This window comes from Betta splendens, chromosome 11 (assembly GCF_900634795.4).
Source record: "Betta splendens chromosome 11, fBetSpl5.4, whole genome shotgun sequence".
NCBI lineage: Eukaryota > Metazoa > Chordata > Actinopteri > Anabantiformes > Osphronemidae > Betta > Betta splendens.
The window spans coordinates 390,019-407,119 of record NC_040891.2 but is presented as its reverse complement, the minus strand read 5'-3'; the positions used below and the strand labels follow the sequence as shown (position 1 = coordinate 407,119).

The 17,101-nt window shown below is 45.4% G+C and overlaps 1 protein-coding gene across 1 annotated transcript; it reads left to right on the top strand.

Moving 5' to 3' along the window:
- The first annotated feature begins 269 nt into the window (after positions 1-269).
- LOC129604863 (uncharacterized) lies at positions 270-5,844 on the top strand. Its single transcript, XM_055512976.1, has 3 exons — positions 270-670; positions 1,273-3,567; positions 5,644-5,844. The coding sequence occupies exons 2-3, from the start codon at positions 2,572-2,574 to the stop codon at positions 5,842-5,844; spliced, it is 1,197 nt and encodes a 398-aa protein (XP_055368951.1). The 5' UTR covers positions 270-670; positions 1,273-2,571.
- Positions 5,845-17,101: the final 11,257 nt, after the last annotated feature.

Below are 17,101 nucleotides of genomic sequence, written 5' to 3'. Positions count from 1 at the left end.
AGGCACAATTAGTAGCAAGTTAACACTATCTATGTAACGGGCCATAATAGATAGCAGACATTTAGCCAATATGTTAATGCTAGTATAAAAACATGTTAACGTGCAAAACAGCTGTTTAATTTGACCATTTTAAAGTAATACAAGCAATTAGCAATTTTTGTGCAAGCTTAACAGTATAAACTCTAGTTACAAAACGTTTTTCCACTGCATAAAGATTTAAGGGGCTTAGTTCTGCTGGGTTCTACTCGAGGTGTCTCTGTTTTAGCCGACGTTTGCTGTGTAAAACCACAAATAGGGACAAGACAATTTCAAACAAAACACTAGTTTGAATTTTTAAGAGATCTGAAGTAAGAAAACGTATTGACTTTTATAAAACCCTGTCAGTATGATGGCAGATACTTATTCTTTGATGCTTCTCTTTCTCTAATCACTAGTCTGCAGTGCTCTAGCTGCTTTTTAGCATCTAATCAACATCATGTGTGGCTAATGGGGCGGGCTGCCCACTAGTACTATACAGTGGAAAAACTCAATACAACTGACACAGAATGAGCTGTATCTGGAATGTCAATATTTCTAGGTTTAGTGATTTTTAAAATTATTGTATGCATAAATGTAACATATTATTTCCTCCACTAGGCAAAGATTTACCGAGGTCGTGTGCACATTATTGGTAAGTACTGACACATACAAAGTGCCACTTGTTCTAATGTTGAGCAAATAAACAGGATTTCTGACAGCTGGAACCATTTGTGTAACTCAGCTTTAATATTAGCTAATTCAAAGAAAACTGCTGGCATGTAACATATTCTCAGACACATTTTAATGTTATTTGATGTTGTACTTGTTGTAATGACTCAATAAGTTGTGCAGCATGATGTACAGTTAATTCATATTAACTGTGTAAATTTAAACACAACGTTCTTACCTTCCCTTCTTCTTTTCGGCCTGTGCACCACCCGCTAAGTGATTTCAGATGGACTGACTGTTAAGTAATTTAACACGAAAACAGTATGCAGTTTGGTCCTTATATTACAATATAGAATGAGGTATTCCTCTAGTAATCAGTCTTCATTAGTTGTGCACCTTGATATATAGATAATACATACAACATTTGCCTGAAATTAATCCATATACAGTTCTCCCTTCTGAGTGGTGTTTTGTAGTAATTTGGAAAATACATATGTACTGATGATGTGTAGTAAATGTTAAACATTCATCTAAAAACAACTATTTCTCTTTTTCCTTCTGTCATCCTTTTGCTTTTGTCCATAGGTGGTACGGACTTATAACTGATTGTAAGTAAACACACAAACAGTGCATAGATTGGCCTATAATTCAAATACAGAGTGGTGTATTCCCACAGTAATCAGTGTTCATCTATTATACATCCTGATCCTGTCTTTGAAATGAATATAAATACCACTTTCTTTTATATAGTGCTTGGAGACTTCACTGCTGGACTCAGGGTGAACTGTCAATGTAGGCTATTATAAATGTACAATGGTGTAAGCAGAAATTTGTTTTGTTAGTAATTGACTGACTTGAATAATCTTTCCATCTAATGTTGTTCTCAAGAATAATGAAAACTAGAAAAAGTAATTTCTCGAGAAATTACATGGGAGAGCTGATCTGCTGCCGCAATGATGCCAAGCGCTGATTAAACTGAAACAAAGTTGACTACAACAAAATGATGAAAACGACAAAATGTTGGCAAAGATTAAAATGATGACAGTGATTGAAAAGATGGTGATTAAAAAGAACATTAAAAAGATGACCACGGTCAAACGATGACAAGATTAAAAAAATAACAATGACTCAAAAGTTGACCAAGGTAAAAAGATGTCAAAGATTAATGTCAGGTTCTGGCTCTGTTATCAGGTTTATTTTGAAGGCACCTTGTTTTTCTGTCGTATCATCATGTTTTGGGTTCCAGTTTCCACTTCCTGTCTTTATTTTGGTAGTCTCCCGGTTTCTGTTTTCGGTTCCAGCTTTACTTCCGGTCCCCATTAGTCACACCTGCTCCGTATCAAGTAATCACTTCTTGTATTTAACCACCACCTGTTTCCTCAGTTCCCCGCCAGATCGTCGTATGTATGCCAGACTACACTTTCCAGCATTTAGTTATCCTGTTCATGTTGTTTGGATCCAGCTCTGTTTTCTGACTCCTGATTCTCGCCTGCTCCCTGATCGGTACTTGGACAGCTCTGGGAATACGAACCTGACCGCCCGACTACGAGACGCCCTGCTCCCTCACGGTACTGTAAAACTGCTATCTTCGGTTACTGAATCTCTGCCTGCCCCTGGATCCGTACCCGCCTGCCCCACCGATACCGAAGCCCCTTGATTGACTGTGCATGACCTGGACTGTCTGTGATTCTGAATAAACCGTTTAACCCTACGTTCTGCCTGTGGTCTCCGTGCTGTGCATGTGGGTCCTTTCATCTGCCGTTCCGTGACAGAACGATCTGGCCAGACTTGGACCCAGCCAGCACTCAGCCGTCGCCCAGGTCAGTGACTGTTTTTGTTTCTTGGTTTTTTTTGGCGGCGAGTCTCCTTCACCTGCGAGGAAGTATGGAGTTCACCTGCGCCGAGCTACCCAGCGACCTACGCGTTTATTTTCAAATCCTCGCGGAGGATTACCGACGGGCGGTTAACCCGGAGAACCAGCGCAGCGCCGTGGAGGTGGCGATCTTGACGCTGGAGGACGATGACAGCGTGTTGGAGCGTCCCAGTGTTCGTCGCCTCTATGAGCGACTGTGCGCGAGGTCCAATGAGCTAAGCGACGCGCTCCGCACCACGCCAGCGCCGGTCGCACCGCCGAAGGTTTCGGTTTCCTCCTCCCCGCCCCGTCGCACCGTTGTGTCTGCACCAACCTGCCCAGCTCCATGTTTGTTCCGCTGGGAGGATTTCCTGCACTCATGCGGTCCCCAGTCCCCAGTTCAGCCGTGTGTTGCCCAGTCCCCAGCTCAGCCGTGTGTTGCCCAGTCCCCAGTTCAGCCGCGGGCTGTTCAGTCCCCAGTTCAGCCGCGGGCTGTTCAGTCTCCAGTCCAGCCGCGAGCTGTTCAGTCTCCAGTTCAGCCGAGCCCTGTTCAGTCTCCAGTTCAGCCGAGCCCTGTTCAGTCTCCAGTCCAGCCGCGAGCTGTTCAGTCTCCAGTCCAGCCGAGCCCTGTTCAGTCTCCAGTCCAGCCGAGCCCTGTTCAGTCTCCAGTCCAGCCGAGCCCTGTTCAGTCTCCAGTCCAGCCGAGCCCTGTTCAGTCTCCAGTTCAGCCGAGCCCTGTTCAGTCTCCAGTTCAGTCGAGCCCTGTCCAGTCTCCAGTTCAGTCGAGCCCAGTCCCGGTTCCAGTTCAGTCGAGCCCAGTCCCGGTTCCAGTTCAGTCGAGCCCAGTCCCGGTTCCAGCCCAGTCGAGCCCAGTCCAGGTCTCAGCCCAGTCGAGCCCAGTCCAGGTCTCAGCTCAGTCGAGCCCAGTCCAGGTCTCAGCCCAGTCGAGCCCAGTCCAGTCGAGCCCAGTCCAGTCGAGCCCAGTCCAGTCGAGCCCTGTCCAGTCGAGCCCTGTCCAGTCGAGCCCTGTCCAGTCGAGCCCTGTCCCAGTACAGTCGAGTCACGCTCCTGTCCCAGTACAGTTGAGTCACGCTCCTGTCCCAGTACAGTCGAGTCACGCTCCTGTCCCAGTACAGTCGAGTCACGCTCCTGTCCCAGTTCAGTCCAGTCACACGCAGGTCTTATCCCAGTCAGAGGACTCCACCTGTCGAACGGGTGCTGTGCACACCCGATCAGGCCCGACGTCTCCTCCGTCGAGCTCGGCAGCTGTAAGCAGTCATGCCGGCTCCGGAGGGGACGCCGTCCCAGTTCCTGTCGGCCATGTTGCGGCCGTTCCTGTCGGCCATGTTGCGGCCGTTCCTGTCGGCCATGTTGCGGCCGTTCCTGTCGGCCATGTTGCGGCCGTTCTAGTCCCTGTTCTTGTTCCTGTCGGCCATGTTGAGGCCGTTCCAGTCGGCCATGTTGAGGCCGTTCCAGTCGGCCATGTTGCGGCCGTTCCAGTCCCCGTTCCTGTTCCTGTCGGTCATGTTGAGGCCGTTCCAGTCCCTGTTCCTGTTCCTGTCGGCCATTTTGAGGCCGTTCCTGTCGGCCATGTTGCGGTCGTCCCCGTTCCTGTCCCTGTCGGCCAAGTTGAGGTCGTTCCTGTCCCTGTCGGCCAAGTAGATGCCGTTCCTGTCCCTGTCAGTCTCGGGGTGGCAGTCCCGGCGGACCTCCAGGAGGAGGTCGCGCCAGCTGCAGTCCCCGCGCACCTCCAGGAGGAGGTCGCGCCAGCTGCAGTCCCCGCGCACCTCCAGGAGAAGGTCGCGCCAGCTGCAGTCCCCGCGCACCTCCAGGAGGAGGTCGCGCCGGCTGCAGTCCCCGCGCACCTCCAGGAGGAGGTCGCGCCAGCTGCAGTCCCCGCGCACCTCCAGGAGGAGGTCGCGCCAGCTGCAGTCCCCGCGCACCTCCAGGAGGAGGTCGCGCCAGCTGCAGTCCCCGCGCACCTCCAGGAGGAGGTTGCGCCAGCTGCAGTCCCGGCGGACCTCCAGGAGGGGGTCGCGCCCGCCGCAGTCCCGGCGGACCTCCAGGAGGGGGTCGCGCCCGCCGCAGTCCCGGCGGACCTCCAGGAGGGGGTCGTTCCCGTCGCAGCTCCCGCTGCACCTGCATCTGTTCCTGGCGGCCCGGCTCCGGCCGCACCTGCATCGGTTCCTGGCGGCCCGGCTCCGGCCGCACCTGCATCGGTTCCTGGCGGCCCGGCTCCGGCCGCACCTGCATCGGTTCCTGGCGGCCCGGCTCCGGCCGCACCTGCATCGGTTCCTGGCGGTCCGGCTCCGGCCGCACCTGCATCGGTTCCTGGCGGCCCGGCCAGACTGCCACGTCTGTCCTCGCGTCGGCAGCTGGACTGGTGGCCTCGCCCTCGGCGCTTCCTGCCGTTTGGGTGGCGCTGCCTCCTGCGGCGCCGTCCGCCTCGGCTCCGCCGTCGTCATGGCCGCTCGCCTGGGGAACGCCCCCTCCTGCCACGACGATGGCGAGGCCTCTGCCGCCGTCGCCCACCACGATCCTGGGACTCCCCTGCTGCCACCCTCCAAGAGAGGGGGGGGTTTTCTGGGCCCCATGGGACCGTTGGGGATGAACTCTGAGCTTCCTGCTTCCGGTTTTATGAACTCCTGATTTGACCCTCCTCCAGTCCTCCCTCCGCCCACCCTGCTTGTCTGCCTTGAGGGGGGGGGATTCGGTCCCTCCTCCTGTGACCACCCTCCGCCCGCCCTGGTTTGGAGGGGGGGGGGGCTTCCGTGGGCGCCGTGGAAGACGCCCTAGAGGGAGGGGTACTGTCAGGTTCTGGCTCTGTTATCAGGTTTATTTTGAAGGCACCTTGTTTTTCTGTCGTATCATCATGTTTTGGGTTCCAGTTTCCACTTCCTGTCTTTATTTTGGTAGTCTCCCGGTTTCTGTTTTCGGTTCCAGCTTTACTTCCGGTCCCCATTAGTCACACCTGCTCCGTATCAAGTAATCACTTCTTGTATTTAACCACCACCTGTTTCCTCAGTTCCCCGCCAGATCGTCGTATGTATGCCAGACTACACTTTCCAGCATTTAGTTATCCTGTTCATGTTGTTTGGATCCAGCTCCGTTTTCTGACTCCTGATTCTCGCCTGCTCCCTGATCGGTACTTTTGCTTGGACAGCTCTGGAAATACGAACCTGACCGCCCGACTACGAGACGCCCTGCTCCCTCACGGTACTGTAAAACTGCTATCTTCGGTTACTGAATCTCTGCCTGCCCCTGGATCCGTACCCGCCTGCCCCACCGATACCGAAGCCCCTTGATTGACTGTGCATGACCTGGACTGTCTGTGATTCTGAATAAACCGTTTAACCCTACGTTCTGCCTGTGGTCTCCGTGCTGTGCATGTGGGTCCTTTCATCTGCCGTTCCGTGACAATTAAATAAGTTGACAAAGTTGCATTGTCGACAGTCATGAAAAAGCTGACTAGGTTTTTAATATAAAAGGATTTGAAGGAAGTATTTGTAATTAATTGCTTAACTGTGTAATAGTTTAATAACTAGTCATAATTAACTAGTCAGAACCAAAAATGTTCCCATTTAAGGTAATAAATTACATTTGGTGCTTTTATTTTGAAAGGATTCAGAGGTCGTGTGAGTGATTACTAAACTATGAAATAGTCGTTAAATAGTCATAATTTATCATTCAAATGCAAACATAATGCTTAATGCCTTAATTGCTACACAATCCAATAGTGTAGTTGAGTAATCAGTAATAAGCGTGTAACTGCTGTGTACCCTGAGCATCAGGAGTTTGACCTGTCAGTCAAATCTGCAGCTGCGCCGTCGCCATGGATACGAAATGTGGGAAAATCAGGCTCACTCTGCTCTGTGACAGCAGAGGGAGTTTCACCCCATATAAACAGACTTATTCTAGCTAAACCATAATAGTTATCGCAAAAATAGCTTTACTATATAAATCCCAACTTACCCAACTCTAAATCCCCACTTTTTGTACCATGGGAATCATTCATTCTTAAGAAGACTGCATGTAATGTGTCATATTCCTTGTCTTTCCTTGTAGTCTGCCAGTGTTGTTCTACTACGTGTACAAAGTGCAGTAACTCTGTCACTAGGTGAGTGTAGGAGACCAGTATTATTTATTTTTGTAATTAGATCATAATATGAAACATATGGCGATATTAAGTGATGACTTCTTAAACATTATCAATATGTCAGATTATTCAAATGCATCTTATCATTGAAAATGGTATTCTGTACTAATTTTCGTTTTTGTCTTACATGTGCCGTTTGGGATTGCCCACCTCTCTTGTCATTATCATATGGTTAATTCTGTCTATCCCAACCATCTATGTGCTCTATCTTTTGAATTGAATATTCTATCTTTTCTATCCCAATACTCTATCAATTCTCTATCCAAGCCCCACTGCAGAACCCCGAATTTTGGCCTGCCCACATCAGGCCCCGTGCCGCCCATTGTTGGCCCCTGTCTTACTGATTTGCCCATTGTTGGCCTGTGTCGCCCGTTGTTGGCCCCTGTCTTACTGGTTTGCCCATTGTTGGCCCGTGTCACTCATTATTGGCCCCTGTCTTACTGGTTTGCCCATTGTTGGCCCCTGTCTTACTGGTTTGCCCATTGTGGGACCCTGTTTTATGCAATGACCATTGGTCCCTGTGTTTGATTACCTGATTTCTACAGTGTTATTGATTAATTGATATCTACTGTGTTACTGCTTACCTGGTTTCAACGTACTGTTTTGGTCTCAGGTATCAAGTACCTGTCTATCTATTTGTGGTTCTGTGAGTTGCGAGTTTCTCTGCTCTGTTCTATCTCTCTCTCATCATATCAGCTTATCTTAAATTGCTCAACTAAAGTGCACACATAATTGGAGAAAACTGATAAATACTGTTGCTGACTCAGTCTCAGTCTCTGACTCAGTCAGTCAAGTGGAGGAAGCTGCAAGCAGAAGCTCTCATCTAATCACTGCAACAACTGCCTGAACTTAACTGTGTTAAGATTTAACATAAGACTATAATAACATACGCCTATAATAGTATAAAGGTTATTCTGCTGGTAAGTGCAAAGAATCTTAGAGGATATTAAGACTGTTGGTCTGAATATAAGTTAAAACTATTACAAACACAGTTCGACTTAATTTTGTCACGTCCGGGCTTGTCACCCGCCCTTCACACTGAAAGGACTTCCTGTTTTATTTTGTATACTTCCTGTTTCTCTGTTCAGTCCCCGGATCACTCAGCACACCTGTTAGCAGTTAACTAATCAACACCGGTATATAGCATTCACCCCTCACAGACTCCAGTTGCCCGATTGTTGCGTGAGATCACCACTTTCCAGCGTTCCTAGTTTAGCCCTGTTGTGTACCGTGTTTCTAGTTCTGACCTCCGACTCTGAGCCTGCCTGATCCTTGTCTGCCTTGATTGTTGCTACTGCCTGTTACCGACCTTGCCTGCCCGACCACGATTCAACGCCTGACGTTTGGTATTGTACTCACCTCTCGTATCTGATCTGTGCCTGCTCCTGACTACGTCTCTGCTTGATCCCATTTAACCTGCTTGATCTCCTGTGTATGACCCTGCCTGGATTTGACTCTGCATATTGGAATAAACGACACTCTTTAACACCAGAAAACCTCGTATTGTGCTGTGCATGTGGGTCCGTCATCTACGCCGCCCTGACAAATTTATCCACCTGTAATTCATATTAAAGAAATATTGCCATTGTTCTCAAACTTTTCAGTTCAGTGAGGCTTTTCAGGTTTGTAGACTTGTTACAATCTAATAACTATCCTGAATTTAATTTGATTATTATTAGGTTATTGGTTTCTGATGTAAAAAGGTAAATTAAAATAAAGAATATAAAATCAATGGTGAATAGACCTTTCACATTAGGTACAATATTATTTAGTGTAAAACGTCCTACTTAAAGGGTTTCACACTAGGTATTACACAGGTTTGACAAATCCTGTAGTTTTGAATTTATAATAAATATTCTTATTTATACCTAAAAGCTGAGCTTGAGGAGTCTTCATTTGTAATACCCCCATCTGTGGTACCTCTGTCCCACGTTGAAAAAATTAGTACAGGCCTAGTAGATTTGTTGAGTGACACCAGATAGTTTTGGAAATTTTGGCTGCATTTAGAACTCTCCAGGAATCTCTGCTCTACTGAAGTCAACACAGTTAGTTGTTTGGTTTGACATTTGTGAATTTGGTACACAATGCCAAGGAAGAATAAGAGGTCCCAGAGTGCAAAACAGAGGTGGCAGAAGCTGAAGGAGTGTGACTGTGCAGCAACAGGTGAACAAGCTGAACGCGCTGGTCTTCAGACATCCACCAAGCTGTCTGCAACTGCAGACTGTTCAGGTGAAAGAGTAGTTCAGGCAGATCTACATGATAAACTGTCTGTGCCAGGAGCTCCTCGTGATGATGTGGTAAAAAGAGGACATCAAAACGATGCTGCAGATAAAACTGGACCTTCTAACACTGACCAGGTAAACCACAGGGGTCGAAGTGTTCTACATCTACAGAAGCCTTCCTATGCTGATGTGTTGAACACAGGACTTCAGACTGATGCTGTTTGTGTAGTTGGACCTTCTCGTGCACACAGTGTAAACCTGGGAGATCAGCCTAATGAAACCTGTGTACGTGCGTCCCGCAGCCAGGCTTCTATGAGGTATGGTAGATCCAGGAACAGCCAGTGCACCTGTAACTCACTGACCTTTCTTGCGTTCCTTCATGAGAATGAAAACTTCACCAGGGCAGACCTTGACCTTGTTTTAGATAAAGGTGATGTGAGGTATAAAGAAGCCAAAAGAAGGTTTCTTGCTAGAGATCATCTGGCTACTGATGAGCTCCCTGATGAAGCTTCTGCACGCAGACATTTGTATCATGTTGACATGACACAACTTTCCCGCTATGGCACACTGCGAGATCCTTTACCTGCAGCTGTGGACAATTTCCTTGACCTAGAGGCAGGTTTGAGCTGCTTGTTATCTGAAGTACACTATGCATTGCTGATGATGACAAGTCTGTGTATTGCAGTGTTCAGAACTAGATCAAGTAGGTATGGATTCTTTGAACCTCACTCAAGGACAGCTAAAGGTTTGCCTCTACTTATGGGATTGAAGAGTCCTGGTACTGCTGTAATGCTCACATTCACACATCTCTGACATGATTGACAGACTCACCAGATGTCACCAGATTCTGGGAACACAATCCTCCTGCACATACGAACTGAAGCCTGTGGAGTTTTACAACCTGAATGATGCTGCCCAGCCTATGGAAAGCAGATCTACACCTCACACAATTGTGGCTCCATTGGATAGTGCTAGGAATGAAGTTCTACCATCACTGGTCTTTGTGACAAAATGAATCCCTGAAATGTCCAGTCACATCGCACTTGTTACTATGGCATTTGACCTGGAACAATCAAGTCAGATTTCTATGAATTCAATCTCATTACATGTTGGTTTATGCAGTGACCCAACCGTGTCTGCTCAACCACTGAAGCCTATTAGAAATATATCTGATAACATTTTACAAGGTGTCTCCACTAACCTAACTTTGGTGGAATTAGAAGGAGTTCACCCCAGCTTTCCTGATAAACAAATTACGCATGACAGTGAGTCAAGCTTGTCTACAGCAAAGACAAATTTTGTTGATCTCTGTGAATCATCTTCTAAACTGTCAAAAGTTAGTAAATGCAGAAGGAGGAAGACTAAGATGAGACAGAAGCTTAAAGAAAAAAAAACACAAAGAAAACAGAATAAAGGAAGGAAAGAAAGTGGAAAGTATGCTTCAGATGAAATTTACAGAGCAAAGAAAAGATCACGTGTTAGCATAAAATATCAAAACAATCTAGAATTTCGACACAAGAAAATTATTTATATAAAAAAACAATACAGAGACTGTAGATTTCAGAAAAAAACAGCAGCAATATAAAACTGAGCGATACAGAGGAGATGCTGGTTTTAGGAAGAAACAAAAACAATACATGACTGAGCGATACAGAGGAGATGCTGGCTTTAGAAACACACAAAAACAATACATGACTGAGCGATACAGAGGAGATGCTGGTTTTAGGAAGAAACAAAAACAATACATGACTGAGCGATACAGAGGAGATGCTGGCTTTAGAAACACACAAAAACAATACATGACTGAGCGATACAGAGGAGATGCTGGTTTTAGAAACACACAAAAACCATACATGACTGAGCGATACAGAGGAGATGCTGGTTTTAGGAAGAAACAAAAACAATACATGACTGAGCAATACAGAAGAGATGCTGGTTTTAGGAAGAAACAGAAACAGTACATGACTGAGCGATACAGAAGAGATGCTGATTTTAGGGAGACACATAAACAATACATAACTGAACGATGTAGAAGAGATGCTGAATTCAGGCAAAGGCAGCGATCATACATGACTCAGCATTATGCACATGACATCGCATTCAGGATTCGACATAGAGAACTCATGAAACAGCTGATGAGGAACAGGTATAAGAACAATCTTGCATTCAGGTCTATGCACAACAAATTTGCAATGAAAATAAAGAGGAAATACAGACGGTATAATACTCATACATGTCAACAGTTTGAAAACAGTTTGATCCAAGAGGCTACAGCTGTTTTTAGATCACAAATAAAGGCTGGTCCTACTTATGTCTGCACTGTCTGTCACAAGGCTTCCTTCCCAAACCAAGTACAAGCCTGTAAAAGATCAACTTACACTAAACATGAAGATGTGGTGTCAACATGTTTGACTGGAAAATATATTCATGTCTGTGACAATGTCTGCACTAATGAACAGCAGTGCAAAGTGCCAGCTGAGAGAAAGAAAGAATGGATCTGTCACACGTGTCATAATCACCTGAAAAAGGGGACCATGCCTCACCTTGCTGTCGCCAACAACCTGGAACTCGCTGACATTCCTGCTGAACTGTTTGACCTGAACATACTGGAGAGACATCTGATAGCAAAGTGCATCCCATTTGCTAAGATTGTTCCACTTTCCAAAGGCAGACAGAGAGCAATACATGGTAATGTGGTGTGTGTTCCATCTGAGGTACAGGAGACAGTGGATGCTTTACCCAGAGTGAGAAGTAAGTGTCAGGTCCTGAGAGTGAAACTGAAGAGACGCTTGTGTTACAGAGGTCATCAGATGTTCCAGACTGTAACCTGGTCTAAACTAGTGCAGGCTTTGCATAAACTCAAACAAATCCATCCGGAGTATGAGGACATAACTATTAGAGATGAACCTGAGTTATGTGACCCAACACTTCCAGATGAGGAGGATCATGATGAGATTGAAACAATGGATGTTGATGAATATGAGGAGGATGACCTTATGCAAATACATAGGTGTGAAAATAATGCACTCCATAAAAATCATCCTGAAAATGAACAAAACACTCACTTGCTGCCGCATAATGATAATCAACCTGAGGAGATGAGAGATGACACAGAACAGGAAGGAGACATGCCTAATGGAGGTCTGGTTTTAGAATCATGTCTGTAGCCGCCCAATGTTTCTGAGGAGATTCTATGTTTTAGTGAAGACATCTACTCTGTCGCTCCAGCAGAAAGAAACAATCCAGTGAGCTTCTTTAAAACAGCCAACCTGGAGGCCATGGCTTTCCTTGTTCAGTTCCCTACTGGTCAGAACACTCTGGTTGCAAAGAGACCAATTAAACTGTCACCAAGCAAATACTTTAAATCCAGGCTTTTCTGTATTGATGAACGTTTTGCCAGAGACACAAACTATCTGTTCTTTGCACAGTTTGTCACTGAAATACACTTGGCTACTTCAAGTATGATGATCCAGTTACGCAAAGGAAAACCTGTGACTCGAGATGGATGCATAATAACATCTAGAATGTTACAAGACAAACAAGAGGTTGAAAAGCTGGTGAGGAACAAAGATGCCATCAGGTTCATGCAGCCGCTCAGAGGAACACCAGCATACTGGGAGAAAACCACTAAGGATCTGTTTGCCATGATCAGACAGTTGGGAACTCCTACATTCTTCTGCACATTCTCATTAGCAGAAATGCGTTGGCCTGAAGTGATTGAGGCAATAAAACGTCAGCAGGGTGAGGGAGTCAACTTTGACGAACTGAGCTGGACAGAAAAAACAGACATCCTGAGAAGCAATCCTGTGACAGCGATGCGCATGTTTGATAAACGTGTTGAAGCACTGTTCAGAAACTTGATCCTGTCCAATGCTGTCCTTGGTAAAGTCATGGATCATTTCATCAGACTGGAGTTTCAGAACCGTGGTTCCCCTCACATACACTGTCTTCTGTGGGTTGAAGGTGCCCCTGAGTTTGAAGTAGATGATGATCAAACTGTGTGTGACTTTGTGTCTAAGTACATGACAGCTCAGCTTCCTGACCAATACACACAACCTGACCTGTACAAGAAAGTCACAGAAGTTCAGGTACACAGGAGAAACCACTCAAGGTCCTGTTTTAAGTACTTTGGAGCAGATTGTCGTTTTGGGTTTCCTAAGCCACCAGCTGACAGGACTATGATAGTCAGAACCAGAGAAAGCACAGATGAGTCACTATCACTGGAAGAAGCAAAGAACAAACTCAGGCCACTGAACAGACTCCTGAATGAACCTGAAATTGCCTCCCTGAGTTTACAGCAGCTCCTGACTCAGTGTGAATTAACACTCACAGAATATAATCAATGCCTGCGTTTGGTGATGAAGTCCAGCTCAGTGGTACTGAAGCGTGATCCAAAGGACTGCTGGGTAAACGCATATAATCCACATCTGCTAGAAGCTTGGGATGGAAACCTAGACTTGTCGTACATCTTCAACCCTGCCAGTGTCGTGGTTTACCTATGTTCATACATGTGCAAGAATGAGAGTGGACTGTCTGAGTACCTGAAAACAGTCATCCAGAACTCCAACACAGACGGTGTTAATGAATGTGATGAGATGAGAGCAGTCATGCAGGCTTACTCTAAGAAGAGAGAGATCAGTCCTCAAGAGTGTGTTGCTCGAGCTTGTGGCATCCACATGAAAAAGTGTTCATGTGGTTTGGTCTTCATTCCGACTAATGACAACGCATTAAAAATGAGTCGTCCCATGTCACAGCTGGATGAAACCACTCCAGACAGTGAAAATGTGTGGATGACATCTCTGACTGACAAGTACAAGTGCAGACCAGAAACACCAGAGTATGAGGTGATGTGTTTGGCTGACTTTGCAGCTACATGCAGGTTTGTATATGGTCAACAGAACAAAAGCAAAGACGTATTACCTCTGCTGAATGACGTGGGCTTTGTTCAGATGAGCCTGCTGTTAATGCTGCTGATAAGCCTGCTGTCATCAGATTCTACCGTCCATCTGAGAAAAAGTACCCTGACAAATACTATGAAGCTTTATTGAAGCTGTACCTTCCATATCAATCAGACCTTGAGCTAAAAAGACCTAATTTACCCACATATGAGTCCTTCCACAACAGTGGCTGTGTATGGCTGCCATATTGTGACCATCCTGAGACAGTCAAAGCTATTGTCAAACGAGAAACGACAAACATGAGAAGCACAGTAAGGAGATTGAGGAAGCCATTGAAGAGTATGAGGAGAACAGAGGTGTGATCGATGAATGGAGTAATCTGGCACCTGAGTCTGAACTTGTGAGGCTGGAATGTAATGATGAACTGGAATCCAGGGAACCACAAAATGAACAAGAACAGGAGAACGTTCCAGATTACAGTCGTCAGCCTAATGCTGCCACAGAAATCAGAGCCATGAGAGAACCTCTTGCTATTGACCCCACTGTGCTACGACACATGTATCAGAACCTGAACCAGAAGCAGGCCTGTGTGTTCTATAAAGTCAGAGACTGGTGCATCAAACGTGTGTGGTCTGAATCCTGAGCAGTTCTTCTACTACATCAATGGTGGAGCTGGAACAGGAAAGTCTCATCTCATCAAATGCATCCACTCAGAGGCCTGATGATTAAAGTGCAGGTTGTGAGCCAGGCCTTTTTCTCCAACATTAGTGCCTGACCTCATGGATGTTTTTCTAGAGGAATAGCCGAACAATCTCATGAACATAAGCTTTATGGAACGCCTTTCCAGAAAAGCTGAAGCTGTTTTAACTGCAAAGGGAGGATAATACTCCATAGTCCGTCCACCCTTCGTAGTACATAGTAAATCCAAAAAAATTAAACTGGGATGTTCTTGTTCATGACAGGTCAAACAATAATGATTTAAAAAGTATAGTCATCCACGAGTGCTACTAAATACATTTGGACGAAATTAACACTTCTTCAGTTTTTATTTATTTTGAGTAACTCTTTTTTTTATTTATTCCCTTTTATGTTGTCTTGTCTCTTTCTCTAGTATTTGATTTCTGGAACAGGTAAACTAAAATATTAGAATGAAAAAAAACAAATGTAGATCTTAAAACTAATAAATATTATAATGGTGTTTTAGCTGGTACAGAGGCAGCCGGTAAAAGTGTCTACCCCCACCGTGTTTGGGATTCAGATCTGCCGCGTCAGTGCCCGGTTTGCACTGCGGGAAGAGTGTGTTACGTCCTTTTGGCCTGTAGGTGGCGTTTGACTCCCACTTTTGGTCCTAAAACATCGTAGTTGCTTACGTCATATAGGTTCTTGTAGAACAATCAATGATCAGGTCTTTGGTGGCCTAGTGGTTAACATGTATGGCATCAAAACATTTTGTCCGGGGTTCAAGTCTGAGTGGAAGCAGTTTTTTAATTTTAATAATTGGAAAATCAGCGTCTCATCATCATCATGTGATCACGAGATGACAACGTTGTATTACTTAGTGCATGGATCACCAAGACCATGAACCGCTGGTCGCGTTATAGTATGAAGAAGAAGTATGAATGCTAAAATGCCACATTTACCAAAATAAAATAAAAAATAAAAAGGAATACTAACTAAGGTTACACTACTACAATTTAAAAATGTGAATAAGGATGATCTAGACCAGGGGTCGACCACCGGTAACACCCACGTTTTCAATGAAAAAAACAAACACTGGGAGCGGCGGAGGGCGGCAATATTATAATATTTGAGAACATTCCACATTTATATTTTATTGACAGAAGATCGTAGCAATTAACAGCATACCTAGTCCTCGTCCCCTTTATATGGAATACGAGCAACGATCAAACGTAAGCGTCATATTACGCCTTGTAAAACCATAAAAAACTGTTCAGATCGTTAACAGACGATAAAACATTGTCAAGGCATCGACAAGGACAGCTAACTCGGTTTTCCCTGCTTCAAACAGCTGCTGTGACTGAGAGCAACCCGTGCGGCATCGCCGGTCAATCTGGAAACGTATTAATTTGTTTGGTTTGGTTTTCTGCCCGCTTTCATGTAGACACAAAACTCGTCAAAGCAAAAGAGCTCAGTGCAGCATTTACAAATCACATGTGAACGTTTTAATTTTTTTTTTTGTTAATAAAAATAATCTTTTCCCTGTTCAAACCAGGGGAAAAGGTGATTCTGAAAGCGGCTGGTCAACTTTGTAGGAAGACATTTCATATGGAACAGGTGGACCGTCTCTGAGGCCCCAGAGACGGTCCAGCACATAACTGCAGGGTGTAAGATGCTGGCAGGCAAAGCATACATGGAACGCCATAACCAAGTGGCTGGCATAGTATACAGGAACATCTGCGCGGAGTATGGACTGGAAACCCCAAGGTCAAAGTGGGAAACACCTCCCAAGGTGGTAGAGAACGAGCGAGCCAAGATCCTGTGGGACTTCCAGATCCAGACTGACAGAATGGTAATGGCGAACCAACCAGACATTGTGGTGGTGGATAATGAGCAGAGGAAAGCCGTAGTGGTGGATGTGGCAATCAGTAGACATCAGGAAAAAGGAACATGAGAAACTAGAGAAATACCAAGGGCTCAGAGAAGAACTGGAGAAGGCTTGGAAGGTGAAGGCCACAGTGGTGCCTGTGGTGATCGGAGCACTAGGGGCTGTGACCCCCAAACTGGAGGAGTGGCTACGACAGATCCCTGGAATAACATCCGAAATCTCAGTCCAGAAAAGTGCAGTCCTAGGAACAGCAAGGATACTGCGCAGAACCCTCAAGCTCCCTGGCCTCTGGTAGAGGACCCGAGCTTGGAAAGTGGATGAGACCACCCGCGGAGGGTGAGAATAGAGTGTGTATATGACTGAAAATATAGACATGAAGTATTGAGGTTTTAGGCCATGTCTAACTACAATGTGCAAACACTTGGTGAGACTGAACAATGTTGTACAAAACAATTTATGATCGGTGAAATCTCTGATTAGCCAGTGTAATGTCTTTAGGGAAGAAAGATTTGACTTGTCTTATCTCCTTAAACATGTAATAACTGATATATGCTTATGAAAGTTTTTGTTTTATCATTAATATACTTCTTTTGTTGTTTTTTAAAGTTCCTTTTCTGTTTTAGATATATTTCATATTATTTGTTAAATCTTTCTTCTGTCTTATTTTGTGCAATGGTTTAAAAAAGTAATTTATTATTTATTTATTAACAAAAGTTATAT

Excerpts from the sequence above, each read along its gene's own strand:
- LOC129604863 (XM_055512976.1), top strand. The coding sequence starts at position 2,572 with ATGGAGTTCACCTGCGCCGAGCTACCCAGCGACCTACGCGTTTATTTT. Across the intron at positions 3,568-5,643 it reads GCCCTGTCCAGTCGAGCCCT|CTCCGTTTTCTGACTCCTGA; the intron begins GTCCAGTCGAGC and ends GTTTGGATCCAG.